Source organism: Marmota flaviventris, chromosome 5, assembly GCF_047511675.1.
Source record: "Marmota flaviventris isolate mMarFla1 chromosome 5, mMarFla1.hap1, whole genome shotgun sequence".
In the NCBI taxonomy this organism is placed as follows: Eukaryota; Metazoa; Chordata; class Mammalia; order Rodentia; family Sciuridae; genus Marmota; species Marmota flaviventris.
Window position 1 is genome coordinate 122,899,253 of NC_092502.1, and position 22,118 is coordinate 122,921,370.

Sequence of the window (22,118 nt, forward strand, 5' to 3'; positions counted from 1 at the left end):
TGGTAATTTGACAAATCAAGCAAAATCAAAAACTTCTAAAAAAGCAAGCAGGATGGCTATGACCAAGAAGCTGTTTGACTAAATGAAACAATAATAATGGAAGAATGGTCTGTAAATGTTCTTTGTATACAATATAAATTAGAAAATTAAGACACAGTAAATGTTTCAAATAACAATGCAAACATGTTTATTTATTTAAGTCTTTCCCAGAAGTGAGATTACAGAGTGAAATATTTCCCAGATTTCTGTTCACTGAAATTCCCTTTGAGTTGTCTGTTCTTTGTGCATTCATCTATCAGTATTCCTAAATGTCCACATATAAAGAATTACACATTAATAACCAACTGTGATCATAGTAATGTTGTTTACTTTTCACTCTTTCTCTATAGGCAATTAATCCCTTTTAATCAAATCTGTTAATTGTTATCTTTGTGATTTCAGTCCACAGAGCTTAACTTGAACCTTTTTCCCGATACAAAGGTTTTTAACTCTATTTTGTAGTCTGAATTTCTTGTAGTTCACATGAAATTTTTAATATGGCACAGGGTAGACATCTAACCAGTTATTCTACACTATCTGCCTGAATACACTTTCTTTTCCATATGTGATGCCTTATTATTAACTAAATTCCTATAACAAGATATACATTGGGAATGTCACTTTGGATTGTGTTTAGATTAATAACACTTAAATCTGATCATTCTGTCTCAATATTTACACCTCACTTGTTTTATATCTTAATGTTTAGGGTTCATTCATTTAACTTATTAAGAACTTATACTCTAGGCATATAAAGTTCAAAATATATAATGGTGAATGAAAAAGAGGGTTCTTTCACTCATTAATTATAAAAATGAATCAAAAATTATGACAAAAGTAAACAGTATTGTTTTTGTTAACTGGGTTTGAGTTCTAAGACTGATTATCATTACATTTGTATATTAATGCATTTTATACATTAATTTGTATAAGCTTTTTTTTTTTTTGAGGGGGTCTCACTATGTTGCCTAGAATGGCTCGAACTCGTGATTCTCCTGCCTCAGCCTCCTTTAGTAGCTGGAATTACAGATGTGCACTACCATGCCCAACTCTTGTAAGGTTTTTTTGTTCACTGCACTGGTTTCACAGATGCAATAAAACAAAATTTCAAAATATAAAAGTTGAGAACTGTGGCATGTAACAAAGAAAAATTTAAAGTGCTATTGGAAAACTTAAGGGAAAATGTGTTTCTCCAAGGAAAGTCTGTATATTATAAAAACAAACATTTGTTATGCCACTGAGTATAGACTTCACATTGCAAACTAACCATTTGCATCACACAGCTGATCTAAAATCAAAATCACCCGGAAAGGCTTCAGTCTTCCACTTTTTGTTTCATGAAAATCATGTTATCACATTATAGTGACATGCTATTGCTTTAAAGGCTCAAGCAGAAATGAGACTCAATAATTTTTTTTTAAACAGAAGTGCATCATATTCTATTGCTTGTCTTGAAGGAGCAATACACACTATAGTAAGACTTAGCACTTAGACATAAAACATGTCTAAACCCCAAAGAATATATTAGAAATAAGCAAGACATTTAGAATGCTTTAATATTTCCAGTTAACACCATTTGTATCAGTAACTGCAATGCTGTAACTTTAAGCATTTCACACAACTGGTCAATAAGGATTTTTTTAAGGGTGGGAATGAGAACAGAAGGATAGGAAATACAAAAATGTCAGTTTCACACTTCTGTTAAAAATTTAAAAATCAAAACTATTTTCTTCTGTGCATCAAAACCATACCACAGAATTGAAGCATGTTTTTTAGTTTTAATCCCATGACTCATCATCTACTGGATTGGGAGCTTGTGAAGAAGACGAAAACCCTGCTGCATTCAGAGTGCTCTTGGCCTGGTAATTCTTTAAAAAAAGGAAAGAAATATTAAATTATGACAGTTTTAAAGTTATATTACCCAGACTGAGGGCAGGGACTCAAGATTTCCAGCTTATCTGCCCCAAATTAAAGAATTCATTCACTCTTTTTTTTTAAATATTAGTTTTTAGTTGCCAATCAATGTTGTTTTATTTATTTATATGTAGTGCTGAGAATCAAACCCATGCTAGGCAAGTGCTCTACCACTGAGCCACAACCCCAGCCCCATTCACTCTTATTGGACAAAAAGGTCTATATTTAACTGTTACAGAAGTCTGAACTACACAGAATAATTCAACCAGACAATTTTTTAAGTCACTAGGTTTTGGCAAGTGGAAAAACTTCCTGTGTTACACTTTAACAAATCAACAAATATTTAATTTGTATGTTCATATTTTTTGTATACAGGTAAGCCGCATAAAAACTGACCTATCAGAAAGGCATGCAGCCTCATGGCTCCAGCATTTTTTCTTAATAATGTACTCAAAATTCTGAAATTAAAGAATTCTGTAGAAAGTTCAGGAAATCCCAAATTACAATTTAAAATGTCAGCAAACTGTGGAATGGAGGAAATTAGAATTTTAACTGAGAAAGTTAATTCTTCACCTTTAAAACCCAAAATATGTATGTACATAAACTTTTAAAGAAACAAAGTTGCTGCCACTTAGGCATGAAAATAATGGTTTAGATCAATTACTGATTATATTCACTTAATAATAGCAAGCATATTTTCAAAGAGCAACTATAAGCCAATTTCTGAATTATTCCCTTTAACTAACCTTTCTAGTATCAACTGATGCAAATACATTTCCTCTTGTACTACCACTGAAGCCAGGAACATATGTACTAAAGGCAATTTCTTCCAACCATGCAGGTACATCCTGTTGAGCCTTTAAAAAAAATATTATATGCAACATAAAGTCTCAAAGATTGGTGAAGTCTACTTTTTTGTACATATGCATAAAATATCTCAAAAATAAAATAAGAACATTTTCCATTCAGTTTTATAATTTTAAAACTTACATCTGACAGTACTTTCACTAGAGGCTGTGCTAAATGATTATCTGACTCAGGATCAAAAAAAGAAATAGCTCTGCCAGTATTCCCACAACGCCCAGTGCGCCCAATTCGATGAACATATTCATCAATGGTAGAAGGAAGATCAAAATTGATAACATGTTGAACATTTTCAATATCAAGCCCTCTGGCAGCTACTGAAGTAGCAACAAGAACAGGGCACTTTCCACAGCGAAAATCTCCAAGAGCTTGCTCTCTCTCTCTCTGTTCCCGATCACTTGAAAGAAAAGGAAGCTTGTATTAGTACAGCTTTTAAGAAAATAAAATTCAACATATAATTTTTTAAAAATAATTAAAATGCCAGCATTTAATGTATTCTTCCTACATAGGAAGGTATTATACTAATTCCTTTCAATCCACCAATTTTATTTTCTCCTCACAATAATACCTTGAATTGGAACAATTATTCCATTTGCTGATGGGGGTAACAGCTAATACACAGGGCCAGAATACAAGCTCAAGTATGACAAAAGTCAAATCATACCTAGTAATAATCTCTATGCTTTCTAGTTCTGCTAAAAATTGATGCAACTACTTGGTTAGAATGCTTGCTCAATAAACTAAAAAATTAAACTATAATTTCAGATTTGTACATATTCAGTGATTAATACTTTAGATCTATTAGTAAAACATCAATAAGGTTGTGGTGATATGACTTTTTTTTTTTTTTTTATGGTACTAGGGATTGATGGTACTAGGCCTCCCACATCCTCACCAAGTGCTTACCACTCAGTGAATTCTATCCCCAGCCCATGATATGACATTTTTAAGCACTCCAATTAAAACAAAAGAAAACCTGAAACCAGAAAGATTTAGCAAAGGAAAAATGTAGACATAAGACCAAGAGATCTTTAAATGAAATCTCTTGAGAAGTTCTCACTCCTCATGATGAGGAACCTAAGGCAGACCTTTTACCTGCTCATTCCCACCAGTTAGTTCCTAAGAAAACTAAGAATGGAGATGAAGAAGAATAATTTAGCCCTCTTGGGTATACCACACTTTCCTGTGCACCGAGGGGAAATAAATGGGGGATAACAGTGTATATCTTAAGACAATTCTGAATTCCAAACCTATTAATTCCAATTACGTCGTCTTAGTTTGAGTCTTGCATCACTTGACAATGGGGACATATTCCAAGAATGTGTCATTAGGCTATTTTGGCATTATACAAACATCATAAAGCGCACTTACACAAACTAAGATGACAACAATACCACAAGGCAATATAATCTTAAGGAACCACTGTCACACGTGCAGTCTGTCATAGACCAAACTATTGTTGTATGACCCATGCCTGCATATATACTAATTTGCTCAAACAGAAGTGCATCTCCTCCTAGGAAATCATATTACTCACCCATGAATACTTGTAGTTGATATTTTTTCTTGACAAAGAAAAGTTGCAATAAAATCTGCTTTCTTCTTGGTTTCAACAAAAACCATAGTTCTTTCATCACCTATAAAAATAACAAAATTATTAACATTCAAACTACAAAATTAAAAACAAGAAAAAAAGGTGCATGTTTGAACAGGAAACTTTTGTTTCATCAACCCAAAGTACCAGCACCCAGAGCCAGGTCTGGTACTTGAGAGGAGTCAAATGTTTCTTGAATGGATGAATGTCAAAAAGACAAGTTCTCCCAGTTTAGGGATTTAAAAAATTACCTTGCCTTTTCTCTTCCCAGGCCAACTCAGGAAATACAGATTTAGGGACTAATAACTTCCTGACAACTTCTAGTAGTTTCAAATTTGCCTCTGTCCATTTTCCCAAAATATCTCATATATTTAAAAAGTTAAATGACAGCCTTTCCCCAGATCTTAACTCATTAATAAATATTTACTTGTTAGCTTAAAGTATTTAACTGATAGAAATTCAAGTATGGGGCAGATTTTCCACATAGTCAATATCCCTATATGTTGAGAAGATGATAATTAATACCTTTAATGGAAGGAAGAATTTATTGTTGCTCATACCCTCTCCCTCTCATTTCCCCCATCAGCTCACTGCATTCACTCATTTATTCAACAGTTAGTGCCAATTAGATGCTTATCACTATTCTAAGTGTTAGTAATACAGAAATAAAGCTCCTGCTCTTACTAGGGGGAGGCAAAACATGTTAAATCTTGAAAAGAATCACCAGAATCAAGATGCAGAGATTACTTCAGATAGAGTTATTAGGTGATATCTGAGTAAAGACATAAAGATTGGTGAACTATGCAAATACCTGAGGAAAGAGCATTACATGGTAGAGGGGAGAACAGGTATAAAAGGCTCTGAAATAGTGTTCTCAGGCTCAAAACAAAACAAAAGAGACCCTCATATGGCCTGCCCATTCTAGGCAAAGGCAATGAGACAGAAGTATGCCTAGTATATGTAAGGAATACTAATGGACAAAACGTGGCTTAGGGTGCCCAAAGGAAACTAAGAGATAACCTCAAGAGAGGTAATGGAGGCCATCATACAAGGGCCTTGAAGGCCAATGAAAGAACATTTTTACTCTGAGAAAGGAAGCCGCTGGGTTTTGAGCAGAAGTAACACTTTTAACTGAGAAGTTAATGGGTTCTAGATATATTTTGACAGTAGAACCAACAGGATTTTGATAACAGATTAGATGTGTAATTAAAGAAATAAATCAAGATAAGGATGTTGATTCATAATGGGGTTGGGGTGTAAGGAGCATGGGAGGATTAGACAAACTCTAGATAGGGCAAAGAGGTGGGAGTGGAAGGGGGGACTCAGGGGTAGGAAAGATAGTGGAATGAGATGCACATCATTATCCTAAGTACGTGTATGAAGACACAAATGGTATGACTCTACTTTGTATACAACTAGAGATATGAAAATTTGTGCTCTACACATGTAATATGAATTGTAATGTATTCTGCTGTCACATAACAAATTAGAATAAAAAATAATAATTTAAAAAATAGAAAAAAAAAGATAAATCAAGGATGATTCCAAGAATTTGTGCCTGAACAACTGGAAGAATGGAACTAACATTTAAGTGATGTGACAAGAGTGCAAGTTATTTAAAAAAAAAAAAAAAAAAAAAAAAGGTTTGGAGGCTAATACTCAGATACCTATTAAACAACCAAGCAGACAAATGAAAAAGGCAACTTGTTCCCACAGTAGTAAGTTAAATCTTTGAGACACAGTTATTTTATATTTGTTTAACATTTTTATGTTTTATCAAAAATTATCTTTCAATAGTTTTGGAGGTCATCCCACAAGATGCTTAGTGCCAAACCAATTCACATGACAGAGCCAGGTACATATAGCACTGGTATGCACCCTAATACCTGGTTATCACCTTTCTTGCTTCCCACTGTCAATCTCAAATGGCAATAAATAAAATAAATAAAACTCTGATGACTCCATTTCTCTAGTTTTTTCCTCTCTACTAATTTTGTATTTGTTCTAGTTTAGACAATAAGCTATTTTCCATTAGTGGCAGCAATGATTACATAGTTTTATGAGACCATCTGGTGATCTCTAACTATTTTCTGTGAGGTGAAAAATACAGAAGACCCATTTTGTAAGTCTACTTCTTTAGTTGTCTATTGTGAGGTATAGCAATTAAAAATCTAAAAATTATTCTCACTTTGGCAAGCTAGATTATAATTTTTTTGTATTTCTATGTTAATTCTTGACATATGACTGAAGTAGTAAAACTAAAGCTATAAGTACTTTATGTATTTGTAATTCAAAAGGGCTTTATATCACTTTGAAATCATCTCAATATCCTATAATAGTATTAATAACTTAAGTAATAAATTATAAAGTCTCAAAGAAGCTCCATTTTGATTGGTTTATAGATATGAATGAAATAAAAAAAATGTTACCAGAAAATAAAGAATATTAATATTCCCAGAAAATAAAGAACTTGTAATACACTAATTGTATTAAACTTTTGAAAAAAAACTTATTATGGAAAATATTAGATATTTAAACACTATATATACATATACATACATACATACATACACACACACACACACTTTTTTGGAGGGGGGCAGTGCTTGGAATTGAACCCACGGCCTTAAGCATGATAGACAAGTGCTCTACCACCAAGCCATATCCCTAGTCCTAAATCAAAAAACATTAAAGAATACACGTTGACATAACCCTTTAATAAATAAGACTATTTTAATAACTTGGGTTTTAAAAAACACTATTTTTTTCCTCCTGTTAAACCATATTAAGTATCAAACAAACATCTTACTCTATTTGAATTTGATTTTCCTTTCATATACAGGTCTACCAGTCAAACTAAAATTACTCCTCCATAATGTTTAGAAATATAAACATGTAAGTTGGGTACAGTGGTGCCTCTAATACCAGCTACTCAGGAAGCTAACACAAAAGGATCACAGGTTTGAGGTCAGCCTGGGAAACTTAGAGAGACCTTGTCTCAAAATTTTTAAAAAGGCTGAGGTAGAACACCACTGGGTTTAATTTCCAGTATCATCCACCCCCCAAAAAGAAGCCTAAACATGTAAATTTGCATTCAATATTCAACAGTATTTACATTTTGAAAAACATCATTTTGAAGATGATTTTCAAAATTTTGAGGTAACTTAAGAGACATGCTTACATATGACATCTGATATCTCTCAATATTGCACCCTGTCCCCAGGGTAAAATAGATAATATTTTGGTTAAAAATATAAGTGGTCAGAGCTGTACTAGAAATAATAGTGACAGAAAAATATAAACTGTGTGCTTTTTTTTTTTTTTTTTTTTTTAACGGGGGGGAAAAAGTGTTTTTCCTAAGACTAGGGTTATGGGTTCAGCGGTAGAGCGCTTGCCTAGCACATGTGAAGCCCTGGGTTCGATCCTTAGCACCACATACAAATAAATAAATAAAATAAAGGTATTGTGTCCAACTACAACTAAAAAATATTTTTTATAAGTGTTTTTCCTAAAGTGGTAACTATCAAACATTTTGGTCTATGTCTCCATGTTTAATGTTTAACTCATAAAACATTCTTGAGAATCCCAAAGAGTTTTTATTATATGAGTTACAATGCTTGGTATTTACCATATTAAAAATAAAATCCAAGGAAAAGTTTAAATATTTATTTGAACACACTGAATGTTAAATAATTTTTAGTATAACTATGAAAATTATTTTTATCTTGCAGACCCCTTTAAAGGATCTTAGGAAACCTAGGGAAGACTTGCTTTGTTCTAAAGTGTTACATTCTAGAATACTAAAAAGTACAATAAAAGAGAAAATTTGGAAACTGAATTTTATTTGTTTTGATTTATAATACTTGAGTCTAAAAAGAGCTATGAAATGATAAAAATTTAGCAAAATTCATTCAATTTGGATGGAATTACTTCTTTGATTTATTGTTTATCCCCTTATAATATGAAAGGTTATTCTTTACTTTCCTTGTAATCAGCCTAGACAGTAGAGATTGTTGACTTTATTATGTCTTTTGATTAAAGAGAGGAAAAGACCCCTACTTATGAAATAGTTCGGGTTCTTTACAACCATGTTGTTAACTTCTATGTATATTTCTAAATGCCTTATTGTCATTTCAATTAAACTGGTAGCCAAAAATTGTTTCTCAAACACCCATGGATCCTACACTAATTGAATGTTCAACTCTTCTCTGAAAACTCTTTTTTAAGAGCAGAATGTAAATTTATAAAAAATAAATCTACCTTTAAAATTTCTGAAAGCCCATGCAAAAGACTTATTATTTCACCTTATAAAAGAAGGAGTGCTTGAAATAATTATACATCTGATACATTACTATTGTATGAGTTGTGTGATAAGAGTTGCCAAATCAGAAGAGACACAAAGCTTCTCTAAAGAGTATAAGTAAAATGTTTATTTCAAAAGTATATACTTCACAGGAATTCCCTAGAAATTTGTAAATTCCCTCACTGTCCTTAATATGTTTTTAACCTTCAGAAGAAATCACTCATCAAAACTCTTAGCAAATAATTCTATGAAGTTTTCCTATATTTGTTAAGAGTCCTGATACAACAATACAGTAATGACATTCACAATTTCACTTATTATTCAAAATATTTATTTATCTACAAACTTCTTTCCTAATTTGAATTTATCATCTTCTAGGCCAATGTTCTCAACTAAGAATGTAGATTAGGCTTACACATGGAATTTTAAGAAAACAAATGTCTGAACCCTACAGTTAACTGAATCTATTCTGGTCATAAAAATTATGTCTAATCATTTTCATTAATGATTTTTTGCAGTATTGCACAATAAACTTGAGGCCTTGCACATGCTAGGCAGAGCTCTAGTACTCTACCACTGAGCCATCTTCCAGCCTGATTTACTTCTTTGAAAATACACTTAATCATCATCATCAGAGACATTTTGTCTAAGTTTTTAGAAAAGCTTTATTATCTTTATTTTGCATTTTATATAAAAAAACAAATTAATCATTTGCATTTTTTTTGTACTAGGGATTGAACCACCAGGGTTGCTTAGCCACTGAGCCATATCCCCAGCCCTTTTTTGTATTTTATTTAGAAACAGGGTCTCACCGACTTGCTTAAGACCTCACTAAGTTGCTGAGGCTGGTTTTGAACTCAAAATCCTCCTGCCTCAGCCTCTGGAGCCACTGGGATTACAGATATGTGTCACTGCACCAGGCTTTAGTTGCATTATTCTTATTAAGAACCCACAACAGAATTTCCATATTTAACAATTCTCAGCCACAAATTACCAGTCATTAAAAGTCTGTCGTCCATGGTTTTTGCTTTGTCTTGATGCTTGCCCAGAGATGGTGCTATAAGCTACAGATTAGACCCTGGATCTTAAAGGTCTCCAAGCCTTGTTAAAAAGGACTGTACCCTTCAAATTACTGATATTTTAAAGAATAGTGTCTTATGTAGAAGATTCTAAATTAACACTGCTTTGACAATTTTCAGGCCATATCACTGGACTAAATAAGGTTTCTAGCAGTAGTTCAGAAAAGGAATCATGAAAGTACATTTCTAACAGTCAATGGAACAGAATTACATAAGGACTGAATGAGTTTAATAAAGGAAATCTTACTGAAGTCATTTGTTTGAAATACTATTAATATTATTTTAATGTTTTGTTTTCTTGATAAATCCAGAAGTCTTTTTTTCTTAAGCTAGCTGTATCACACAGCAATTTAGTAGACTCAGCTTTTGTAAACTAAAATGAAACATTTTAAAACAGTATCTGATCTCACTTTTGATCAATACTCTACCCAACTCAAATTCATAAACTCTTACTAAGCTTCCTTACTTTTCAGTTTCCTCATCCCTAAAATGGGGATAATGACAAAACCTACCTCATAAAGTCATTCTGAAAATTAATGAGTTCACACATGTAAAACAATCAGAACATGGTTCACAGCTATAATTTTTACTTTTATGTGCTGTTATAGTTTGGATCTGGATTGACCCCCAAACCAATGCAGCATCAGAGATGGAGTTTTTGAGAAACTGGATCATGATGGCTCTGCTTTCATCAATGGATTAATCCACTGATGGGATTCATAACTAAACAGCTACTAAGACATAGCAGAAACTGAAGGAGGCTGGACTTATTTGAAAGGAGTGGACCTTGGGGACTATATCTTGTCCCTTGTCCCTTTTTCTCTCTGCTTCTTAGCTGCCATAAAATAAACAGTTTTGTTTCACCATGCCCTTCCACCATGATATTCTGCCTCACCATAGGCCCAGAAGCAAAGGAACCAGCTGACTACAGACTGAAACATCTGAAACTGTGAAGCAAAATAAATCTTCACTTCTTTAAATTGATTTCCTCTAGTTGTGACAGAAAGCTGACTAACACCCACACTTTTAGTATATACTATGAAACACTTCATGAATTCATTCATTCATACGCAAGTATTTGGTTTAGGAAGTTTTTTTTTCTTCTTTTTCTTTCTTTTCTTTTTTCTTTTTTTTAAAATAAAAGTCTCCTAGTCATCCGAAGACAAGTAGCCTTAAATGCTTTCAAAATGACCTTTCCTTTTTTTTTCTTTATGCTCTTTATTAGAACTGATTTCAGGGACTGGAGTTGTAGCTCAGTGGTAGAGTGCTTGACTAGCACAGGTGAGGCACTAGGTTTGATCCTCAGCATCACATAAAAATAAAATAAATAAAGGTATTGTGTCCATCTACAAAAAAAAAAAAAAACTGACTTCCTGCTTTCTCATCAATCCTACTCAAAATTAACTGAAAAGAGAAGAAAAGAAGATAAGTTATATAAATAAAAATATACTGACATGCAAACTGAAACAGCATTACCAAAATGGGGGATTGTGAATGGGGGTAAAAAGTACAGAACATAAGTAGACTGCCTTCTAGCCTGTGAGGTGGTAACACGAAGATACCAAAATGACCACATGGGAAATTATTTCCAGTCTCAAATCCTTCTCAAACCAAAAAACTACACTCTTTGAAACTGAAAATATTTTGGCAAGGGGGATAGAGAAAAATATTTCTCATAGGTATTGCAAAGGATAGAACTACATCTCAAGCCCCTTCACCTTTGAATTTCTTTGAATCTATGAATATTGGAGGCCCTAGGAAATGAGAACCAGAACCACAAAAACAGAGGAGTTTGTTTTTGATGGAGTAACAGAGTGACATAAGAATGTGTTACTATACTAGGCCATTCTAGTTTTCTAAGTCAAATATACATACTTTTTTCTTATGTAATAGTTTTTAGTAAACTACTATTCAACTAAATTTCGAATCCTTCCTATATTAAACCTCTAGAGAAAAAAGGACTATATTTTGATGTAATTTACACAGAAAACTGAATCATAAAATCTTTTACAAAAGAGTTTTAGAGGAAGAGGAAATATACTTACTAGAAGTTATGCCAAACATTATAATGATTTTTAAAAATTAGTCATTTTTTTAAAATTAATATCATAACAAAAAATATCAACGTAAGATACCTATGTTTCGTAGAATTTCGACAAGTTTTTCTCTTTTTGAGTACTGGCCAACTTGGAGAATGGTCTGCTGAACATCTCTACATGCTCCACCCACTTGTCCAACAGCAACAAACAAATAATTCGACTTTAAAAACTCCCCAGCCAACCTTGAAAGACAAAAGATTATTCCTTAGCTTACTTATATTCCTCCATTCATGCTCATATTTGCTGAAGTCCTGAAAGTGTTACTTCCATATTTACTAAATAGCAGATGATAACAGTGATAAGGTGGCTTTTTATGTCATCCAAGTACTATTTTCAAAGATCAGGACACAATGTTAAGATTTTGCAAAAATACATAATTACTAGCAAATAAGTTTGTATCAAATTATGGATACAATAATTTCCAATGGATTTGTAAGTAGTCCATATAAAACTACATAAAATGTGTACAGAAAAATTAAAAGTGAGAACTAAAACATACTTTAACAAGCAGAAATTTTATAATTGAAAACTGAAAATTAAAAATGTTAGATTAAGATAGTCTTCCCTTGTTATTTCTTATGTACATCATTGCTAGGAATTGTTTTCTGATAATATTACCTGTTAAACTACTCTGCTTCAAATAAATGAGTATGAGCAAACCAGATCACAGATCAGTGCTTTTTATGTTACTACACACACACACACACAGAAAATGATAAAATTTGTATTGCACAGTTGAGCAGGAAAAAAAAATATGATGAGGTAAGAGGCATAGGGGCTGGGCAGGACTAGACTGTGAGCCTGCTCCAAAGATTGAGCAGATCAATATCCTGACACACAGTAATTCACTATTAACAGAAAACTGAGGTCTGTTTTGAATCATCCATACATATGGCTGGTATAGGGGCACTGCCAATTAGAAAACTTGAGTTTTTAGAAATAAATGGGAAAGCCCAAGTTTATCTTCAGTTCTCTTCTCTTCTATATAGAAGTTCCTTACTTTCTAGATGTCTCCTAGAATGCCATGAATATAGCTCAAACTCAGCATATCCGGAATCTTAATAAACCATTGCCTCTTCTTTCTTCTTACCTGCTCTCTTATCACAAAAGCAAAACTTCTTTTTGATGTGCCTCCTTTAAGAGTCAAGCACCACTCTCATGCAGGCACAAAACCTTAAAAACCATTTGAAATTCTTTGTCCATAATTCTTTCATTTACTAAAACATTTACTGAGTGCCCTACAGCAGGTATACATAGTAGAAAGTATTAGGAACACACAGATGAATATAATGATGTTTGTCTCTGAGGTGCTTGCATCAAGTAGAATAAATGTATTAAAAATCATTATAATTCAACATTAGAATAGTTAACATTTACTGAACACTCAATTAATTTCAAGAAATGTATACAAAGTGTTTTTCACAAGATGTACTGGCAGGAAATGAATGAAGCAAGCACTATTTAGAAGACTCATTAAAAAGTCTTTGAAACTTGACCTAATGAAGCAGTAAGCAAGAATGTGGAACTGAGAAAGACCTAAATTAAGGTGGGAAATAAAAAGGAAACTAACAGACTTGAACAATTTTAGAGAACTATCAAGTGAATATTTTGAAGGACAGAGTTAAAAGAAGGTGAGGAGGAAATTACCATAATTTAAAGGATTAGGGCTTCAAAGGATCAAGATGCCATCAATCCCAATAAAGAAAACTGGAAAGATGGAGTTGAAGAAAAAAATAGGTTCAACTTTGAACATCAACACGAGTTAACTAGCAATTCATGTGAGAGAAAAATCACTTTCAAAGAGTTAAATCTTAAAGTCTGGAGCTCAGAATAGAGATCATGGATATTGGGAATAGCTCTTGAGAGTTACAGTTAGAAGTAGAAGCCAAGAGAATGGATACTACAAGGGTTCAGAGAATATTCAAATGAGAAAAAGATCTTAGGCAGAATAATGGGGAACCAGTAACATTTAAGAAAAGACAGTAAAGTAATGGAAGACTCAGAAAACAAAGAATATACTCAAAGTCAAGGAATCTTATGTTTATCAGGGATAATAATCAAATATGGCTCATAAAATATCAACAAGTAGTACACATTAGTCATTGTGGGTAGCCAATAACCTAATACTTTCCTATTTTACAGGAAATTTAAAAAGCAGCAGCAGGAATATTATCTGGTAATTAGGTAGACAACAATCTACTTAATATTATAAGCTGATGGTAGGAATCAGATACCCTATTTCAGATGTAAGATACAATTCCATCATTAAGAAATTATTTTATGTGTCACTAAGAAACAAAATCCTGCCAACTGACCCAGAGCTTTATGATTTAGATTTTTTAAGCTTTCTAATTTTACATGCAGATTTTTTTTTATCATGTAATAAGTAAAACAAATAGTTAAGCATGACTATCCAAAGGCTTGTGGAGTATTTGATACACTAGCATGGGATCCCATATAACATTCTCTCAGATCAGATGGCCAACTTTACAGGAAAGAAGAAGCAGGCCTATAACATTAGGATCCACAGGTCATATTATATGCTGCACCACCTAGAAGCTGCCAGGCTGAGAAAACATTGAAATTATCTAGAAAGAACAGCTCACTGGTGATCTTGAAAGAATTTTTTTTTTTAAGAGAGGGCATCATCCAACAGGACACAGTAACCTCTGAACCAAAGATCTTCATGTGGCTTGAGTCTAGGAACCAAGTTATGCAAGCAAGATCTATCATCATTCCCACAATGATCCACGTAAGAAATCTGTGCTTTCCATCCTTCTTTCTTTTTTTTTTTTCCTATCCTTCTTTCTAATCAAGGTTCTGCAGGAATACAGCTCTTGGTTCCCAAAGAGAATAGTTCCTAGAGAAAACAGCAAGGGTCCTCCTGCTTTTGCCTGGATACTTCAGGTTCCCTGTGCCAAGCAAGAGACGAACTCGTAGCTGGTAAGAAGAGTTGCCATCCTAGCAGGAATGTGTCACCCTAATCTCTGAAGTCATCAGACCACATGGTATATAGCATAATTCTCAAACACTATCAATAACTCATGTCTGAAATGTCCAAAGGCCCAATTCCATTTAGATTGAAAATAAAGTACAATAAGAATAACTTCATTTACTAAGAACTCATTAAATCCTATCTAGGTGCTATGCAGTAGCAGCAGCAACAATATCACACACACACACTCTCTCACACACACACCCTCCATACATTCAATAGAATATGATTCTAAAGCAAAATCAGGAATAAAGGTAAGTAACAATGAAAAAAATGTAGGAAACTTTCTAGGAATACATTTACTTTTTAAACTACCTGTGTAAAATCTTAAAGACAAATCTCTAAAAATGGTATTCACATTGTTTCTATTTCCATAGGATATCTGTGTATATACAAATTCTTTAAAGAATCTGTAAAGTAATGGAAGACTCAGAAAACAAAAAAAAAAAAACTTACCTTTGAATTTCTTCTGGAAAAGTTGCACTAAATAAAAGGGTTTGACGTTGTTCCTTTGATGGCATTCCTGGGCAAGAAATTAACTTCTTCATTTCTGGTCCAAAACCCATATCCAACATGCGATCAGCTTCATCCAAAACTAAATACTTGACTTGTTTGAGGCCAATCTTTAAGGATATTTTCAAGGGTAAGAACAGAAAATTCATAGTAGTTTATATTAAACCAAAACATCTCTATCAATAAGAGGACTTTCTACAATTACTTGAAAGTTCTATTATCTGTATTAACATGTTAGCCACTAGCTATATATAGCTATTAAGCAACTGAAACATGACTATTGTGACTGCAAGACTGAATTTTAATCATTTAAAAATGCAAATAGTCAAATGTGGCTTAATGATTACTTGTACTGGACAGCACAGATGTAGACCGAATTATCTAATAAAGACTCCTTAATGTAATAAAAGTCTAACACAACATATATAAATATCTTCTAACTGCCAATCTTTTTCTAATCCCTTTAAGATCCTTAATAAATTCTCCCTTCTCTAATCACTCAGGAACAAGTTGGAAACTTCTCTTATCTTTGCATAACAAGAACAACATTTATTGGTATAAATAGAATATATCTGCAAAAATACAAGTACTACTATGAAGACAATGAGGATCTAAGGTGGATTTTCTCTGGATACCTTTATGAATCCAACAAAAGATGCTTTTATGCAGAAAGATAAGTTTTAAGTAACCCCTTTTGAGTAGAACTTAAAAAAATTAAGGTTCATTAAAGTGAATTTAAAGTGTTGATTGAGAGGCAATAATTTGGTATATGAATTCCTAAGTGAGTATATAGCCCTAAAACCTCTTCTTGAATTTTAGAAATAATCCTGGTTAATATGCACACATCCTTCAACAGGAAACAAAATGATTGAGGCCACAAAGGGTTTTTTCCCAGGAGAAAAACTATCTCATTAAACTATATATTAAACTAGATAAAACTGTTTCTTACATTTTTCTCCCACTAAGGTTTATAAGATATGGATTCTGGAATCAGACCCATATTCCAACCCTAACTATCACTTATTACAGCTGAGGGATCTAAAATAAATTATCTAATTTTACTGAGTTTGTTTACCCAAGCATAAACTGAAAAATACCCTGTTAAGATTATTTTGAGAACTATATGAGATTACATTCAAAGAATCTAGTGGAGCTTAACATATAAACAGTGCTCTAGTAAATATATCTTCCATTTACTTTCCTTTCCCTAAAAAATGCTAGAAGTTTCACAACTTTGTTATCCTTCTAAGGCCTACCTTTTCTTTTTTAGTTATTAATTGACCTTTATTTTATTTATTTATGTGTGTGTGTGTGTGTGTGTGTGTGTGTGTGTATGCACACGCTAAGAATTGAACCCAGTGCTCTACCACTGAGCCACAACCCCAGACCTCACCTACCTTTTCTTTACCTATGATATCCATCAGTCTTCCAGGAGTAGCACATAGTACATTACAGCCTTGTACAATTTGTCGAATTGAATGCCCCAACTGGGTTCCCCCATATATAACAACAGCTCTTACACAAGTGCTAGAGACAAGAAAACCAAATGTCACTTTCTAGTTATTTGAAAATTAGATGTTTGTTTCTAATAACATGTTAATCAACTTCCATGAATGATAAAAGAATATACTCAATGACCTTAAAATTTTTAAATTCTGCCCAGGAAGAAGTTGAAAATAAATGACAAACAGAAAAAAAAATTTGCAACTTATCTGACAAAGGGCTCATTAAAATAATGAAAAACACTATTACTCTGTTCCCTAAACATACTCTCACAAAAAAAAAAAAAACACCTCAACAATCCAAAGACATTAACAAATGATTCATAAAACTACAGATAAGTTTGAAACATTTTCTAACAGTTCCAACATTATTTTGAAAAGGAAAATGAATGACTACTAACACAACATTTTCCCTTAGGTATGGTAATACCATGTTAGCCTAGGTACCAGCACTGATGGTAAATTAACACAACCTCTTACAATTTTAGTCTCTATTAAAGTTTGAAAATTTGTCCTTTGGCCCACTAAATCCGAATCTAGAAATTAACTGTACAGATATGTTCCCACAAATAGGTAGAGATGAATGTACAATGATATTCACTGCCACCATTATTTGTAGTATCAAAAGACTGAAAATTAAGTGTCTATAAAGACAAAGAAATAGTGCATTCTTTAAAAGGGCTATAGTTTTAGATTAAGAATTATCTCAAATATACATTGTGTTAAAGAAACAACTCAGATGGCAACAGTTTAATATGCTACTATTTATGGAGAGGAAGATCAAAGTACAAACACATGCACTGACTGTTTGGGCAGTAATTCATATGAAACTTATAAAAGTAACTGAACAAGACAAGTCAAAGAACCAGGGATTGAGAATATAGGAAAAAATTATCTTTTATTAAGTAAACTCTGCTATTTGCTTTGTTATTCATTATTGTGAGGACTAAATGAGTTAAACACATACAAAACACTTCTAAAAAATGCTAAGTAATCAATAACTTATTACCATTATCATTTTACATTTACTATAATTAAGCCAGTACTCTACTAAAGGACATTCAGATAGTTTTCATTCTTTTATCATACATGGTAATAAATATCCATATAAAATATAATTTTTACATACAAATATTATCCAAATTTACCGAGTTTATATTTTTTTAAAAATATTTATCTTCTTTTACTTAAGAGCCCTAAAGTAACAGAGTACTTGAAGATTAGAAAGAAACAAACACTAGTATAAGCAATCTACATCAACCTCCCCCCACTCCCCTCCTGTACTAGAGATTTAACCCAGGGGTGCCACTAAGCTACATCTCCAGTCCTTTGGGTTTTTATTTTGAGACAGGCTCTCACTAAGTTGCTTAGGGCCTCCTCAGTTGCCTAGACTGGCCCTCAACTTGTGATCCTCCTGTTTCATTCAGCCTCCCGAGCCATTAGAATTACAGGCATGCACCACACTGTATGCAGCTACATCAGCTTTTTCCAAAAGATTATCAAGTTTCAAATTAAAGTGATTTTAATGATCACTATTTTCTTTTCTCATTTAAAATAAAACTTATACAAAATAAAAGACTAATGATTTCTATATAGAAAGCTCTAAAAAAAAAACTAAAGAAAAATGTTCTTTCCAATAGATAACCTGTACATAATGGATAATTCACAAAGAAAAAAAATATTAAACATTTTTAAAAATTTTTCAATCTGAGAATAATCAAATAAATGGAAAAAAATGAAGATACCTATAATAGTTTTAATACATACACAAATTCTTCAAAATTCCTTCCTGATCCCTTAAGTATGAGTAAGGTTGGCATCATGGGTGTGCAACCAATGTAGTCACAAAAGATCCCAAACTCAAAAGAGCCCTGTGCTTGGTTCCCAAATTCAAAAGAGCTCTGTGCTTGGTTTAATGTTCTGCTGTTATTATTTTGAAATGTGTAATAACTAGAGAACAAAATGCCATGCCCTTTCATTTGTATTGGTTCTGGTAAATTATATAACCAGTCCTGAGGCTTGGTGTCATGCTCCTTATAATAGATGACAACATAATGACATGTGTGAGGCTCCTGAGACTGTTCCATGAAACCACTGCAGCCTCCTCCTTGTTCTCTTGTTAATCTCTCAATCCAGGAGAAGCCAGCTGCCATTCCTAAAGAAAATGAAGTAGCCTTATGGAAATAGTCCAGTCAAGTCTCTGGATTCCTGGCTGACACCCTGCCTGCAATCTCAAAAAAAGATTCCAAACCAGAAGCAGCAAAGCTCAATTCTTAACCCCTAAGAAGCTGTGACATAGTAAATGTTTATTGTTTTAAGAACTATATTTTGCCCGGCATGGTGGCACATGCCTGTAATCCCAGTAGCTGGGGAGGCTGAAGCAGGAGGATCACAAGTTCAAAGCCAGCCTCAGCAACGGTGAAGTGCTAAGCAACTCTGAAACCCTATGTCTAAATAAAATACCAAATAGGGCTGGGGATGTGGCTCAGTGGTCAAGTGCCTGAGTCCAATCTCCAATATGCCCCTAAAAAAACTATTTTTTTTAAAGTAACTTGTTAGGCAGCAATAGATAATACAATAATAAATATTGGCAAAGGGTATAGTGAAATTGGACTCTCATATACTTCTTAGAAGTGTACATTAGTGCAAGCTTTAAAGTAAGTTCACACTATATTGTATTAAAATAGATGTAAATCTATTTCACAGAGATACTTAAAACAGAAAAAATAGTTGGATATAGTGATACACGACCGTAGCCCCAGCTACTTGGGAGGCTAAGGCGCAAGTTCATAGAAAACATAGAAAGACTTCATCTCATTAAAAAAATTTTTTTTACTTAAAATAAAAAAACTTTATATAGCAAGATATTTGTCATGATTTTACTTAAAATAGCCCCAAGTTAAAAAGAAACTAAATGCTTCAAAATAATTAAAATGTATACATATGAAAATTTAAAAATCATTAAAAAATAGGTCTAATAATCCAAAAGTAGTTTTCCACATTATGGAATTATAAAAGAATAATTATTCACCAAGTTTATTTTTAAATATGCATTAAAAGCTACCATAATAGACCAATATTTTCACTATTTTCTTATTTCCTGCATCTATTACTAATTTTAAATAGTTATGTTTCTTTTAAAAAATAAGAATTTCATAAGTAAAATTATAAAAAATATACTTCAATCAAGTGATGCTAAAAATTGCATGAGAATGCTATTACTGAATTCCTTCCAACAGTGAGAAAAAATTCTAAGTAAAATTATTTTTTGAATGACATTGTGGATTATACTTACCCAAAAGAAAATTTTCTGGCTTCCAAATAAATCTGGTTGATCAATTCTCGAGTTGGTGCTACAATAATACACTCTGGTTCCTGCAGTTCTTTAAAACGACTGGCAGTTATTCCATCACGCATCATATGAGCCAAAATGGGCAAGAGAAAAGCTGCCTAGAAGTTAAATTGCCTAATTTATAAACTTATAGTGCATCACTTTTGTCCCTACAAAAAGCTATTCCTCATGCCCTTGTAGCCATTAAGATTATTCTTCCATCTTGCTGTTAAATTAGGGATGAGAAATGACAACAATGTCAACCAGTTAACATTTAGGTCTCCAGGCTCATATTATACAACATAAAATATTTGATAAAATTAATCATCACATCAAAATATTTTTCAATCTTTTAAGAAAATAAGCATACCCATATGTACACAGATCAACATTAATTTACTTATAAAGGGTATAATTTGATGCCAAATTCTTGCATTTAACAGTTATTCTAACAGTTATTACTCCTTTGGGGGAAGCAAAAAATTATCAGGAGGTCCACAGGCAGAGCAAAAATTTGAAAATTATCATTTGGATCACTACATACATTACCCTACTGAAAAGTTACACTGGACAAGAGAAATTTTGTGTTATAGTTTCTCATATAAGCAAATAAGACTAAAATCTACCTCCAAAGCCATGTTTAAGTCACTCATCAGTTGCTATGTTATACAATGCTTCTATATTCCCTTCCATTCTGATGTGGAGACTGATTAAGACTAAAATGGTATGAACCAGGACTCTATAATCCTGGAAATAATAGTCTCATCTCATGACACCCAATTTAACAAATAAACTTTCCAGAGTAATCCTAAAATCAACTGATCTCATCTTATTTCTTTTAGAAATGACCTGAGGTCATTTATACTGTGGACCAAGTACAATGCATATAGTTGTTTCTCATTCTTTTTTTTCTCTGTTTATTAGTGATTCTTTTTTTTTTATTGGTTGTTCAAAACATTACAAAGCTCTTGACATATCATATTTTATACTTTAGATTCAAGTGGGTTATGAACTCCCATTTTTACCCCGTATACAGATTGCAGAATCACATCGGTTACACATCCACATTTTTACTTAATGCCATATTAGTAACTGTTGTATTCTGCTACCTTTCCTATCCTCTACTATCCGCCCCCCTCCCCTCCCCTCCCATCTTCTCTCTCTATCCCATCTGCTGTAATTTAATTCTCTCCCTTGTTTTTTTTCTCTTTCCCCTCACAACCTCTTATATATAATTTTGTATAACAATGAGGGTCTCCTTCCATTTCCATGCAATTTCCCTTTTCTCTCCCTTTCCCTCCCACCTCATGTCTCTGTTTAATGTTAATCTTTTCTTCTTGCTCTTCCTCCCTGCTCTGTTCTTAGTTGCTCTCATTATATCAAAGAAGACATTTGGCATTTGTTTTTTAGGGATTGGCTAGCTTCACTTAGCATAATCTGCTCTAATGCCATCCATTTCCCTGCAAATTCCATGATTTTGACATTTTTTAGTGCTGTGTAATACTCCATTGTGTATAAATGCCACATTTTTTTTTTATCCATTCATCTAATGAAGGGCATCTGGGTTGGTTCCACAGTCTAGCTATTGTGAATTGTGCTGCTATGAACATCGATGTGGCAGTATCCCTGTAGTACGCTCTTTTAAGGTCTTCAGGGAATAGTCCGAGAAGGGCAATAGCTGGGTCAAATGGTGGTTCCATTCCCAGCTTTCCCAGGAATCTCCATACTGCTTTCCAAATTGGCCGCACCAATTTGCAGTCCCACCAGCAATGTACAAGAGTACCCCTTTCCCCACATCCTCGCCAGCATTTCTTGTTGTTTGACTTCATAATGGCTGCTAATCTTACTGGAGTGAGATGGTATCTTAGGGTGGTTTTGATTTGCA

The 22,118-nt window shown here is 33.1% G+C and overlaps 1 protein-coding gene across 3 annotated transcripts in view; it reads right to left on the reverse strand.

Moving 5' to 3' along the window:
• Nucleotides 1-1,817: 1,817 nt before the first annotated feature.
• Ddx4 (DEAD-box helicase 4) overlaps nt 1,818-22,118 on the reverse strand; it is a 55,106-nt gene continuing 34,805 nt past the window's right edge. For all 3 annotated transcript variants that reach the window (XM_027938116.2, XM_027938117.2, XM_027938114.3), the window contains 8 exons: nt 20,198-20,352; nt 16,798-16,927; nt 15,344-15,510; nt 11,929-12,074; nt 4,355-4,454; nt 2,944-3,214; nt 2,700-2,810; nt 1,818-1,898 (listed from right to left, as the gene is read on the reverse strand). In XM_027938116.2, coding sequence (XP_027793917.1) covers nt 1,818-1,898; nt 2,700-2,810; nt 2,944-3,214; nt 4,355-4,454; nt 11,929-12,074; nt 15,344-15,510; nt 16,798-16,927; nt 20,198-20,352 — 1,161 coding nt within the window. The remainder of the gene's footprint in view (nt 1,899-2,699; nt 2,811-2,943; nt 3,215-4,354; nt 4,455-11,928; nt 12,075-15,343; nt 15,511-16,797; nt 16,928-20,197; nt 20,353-22,118) is intronic.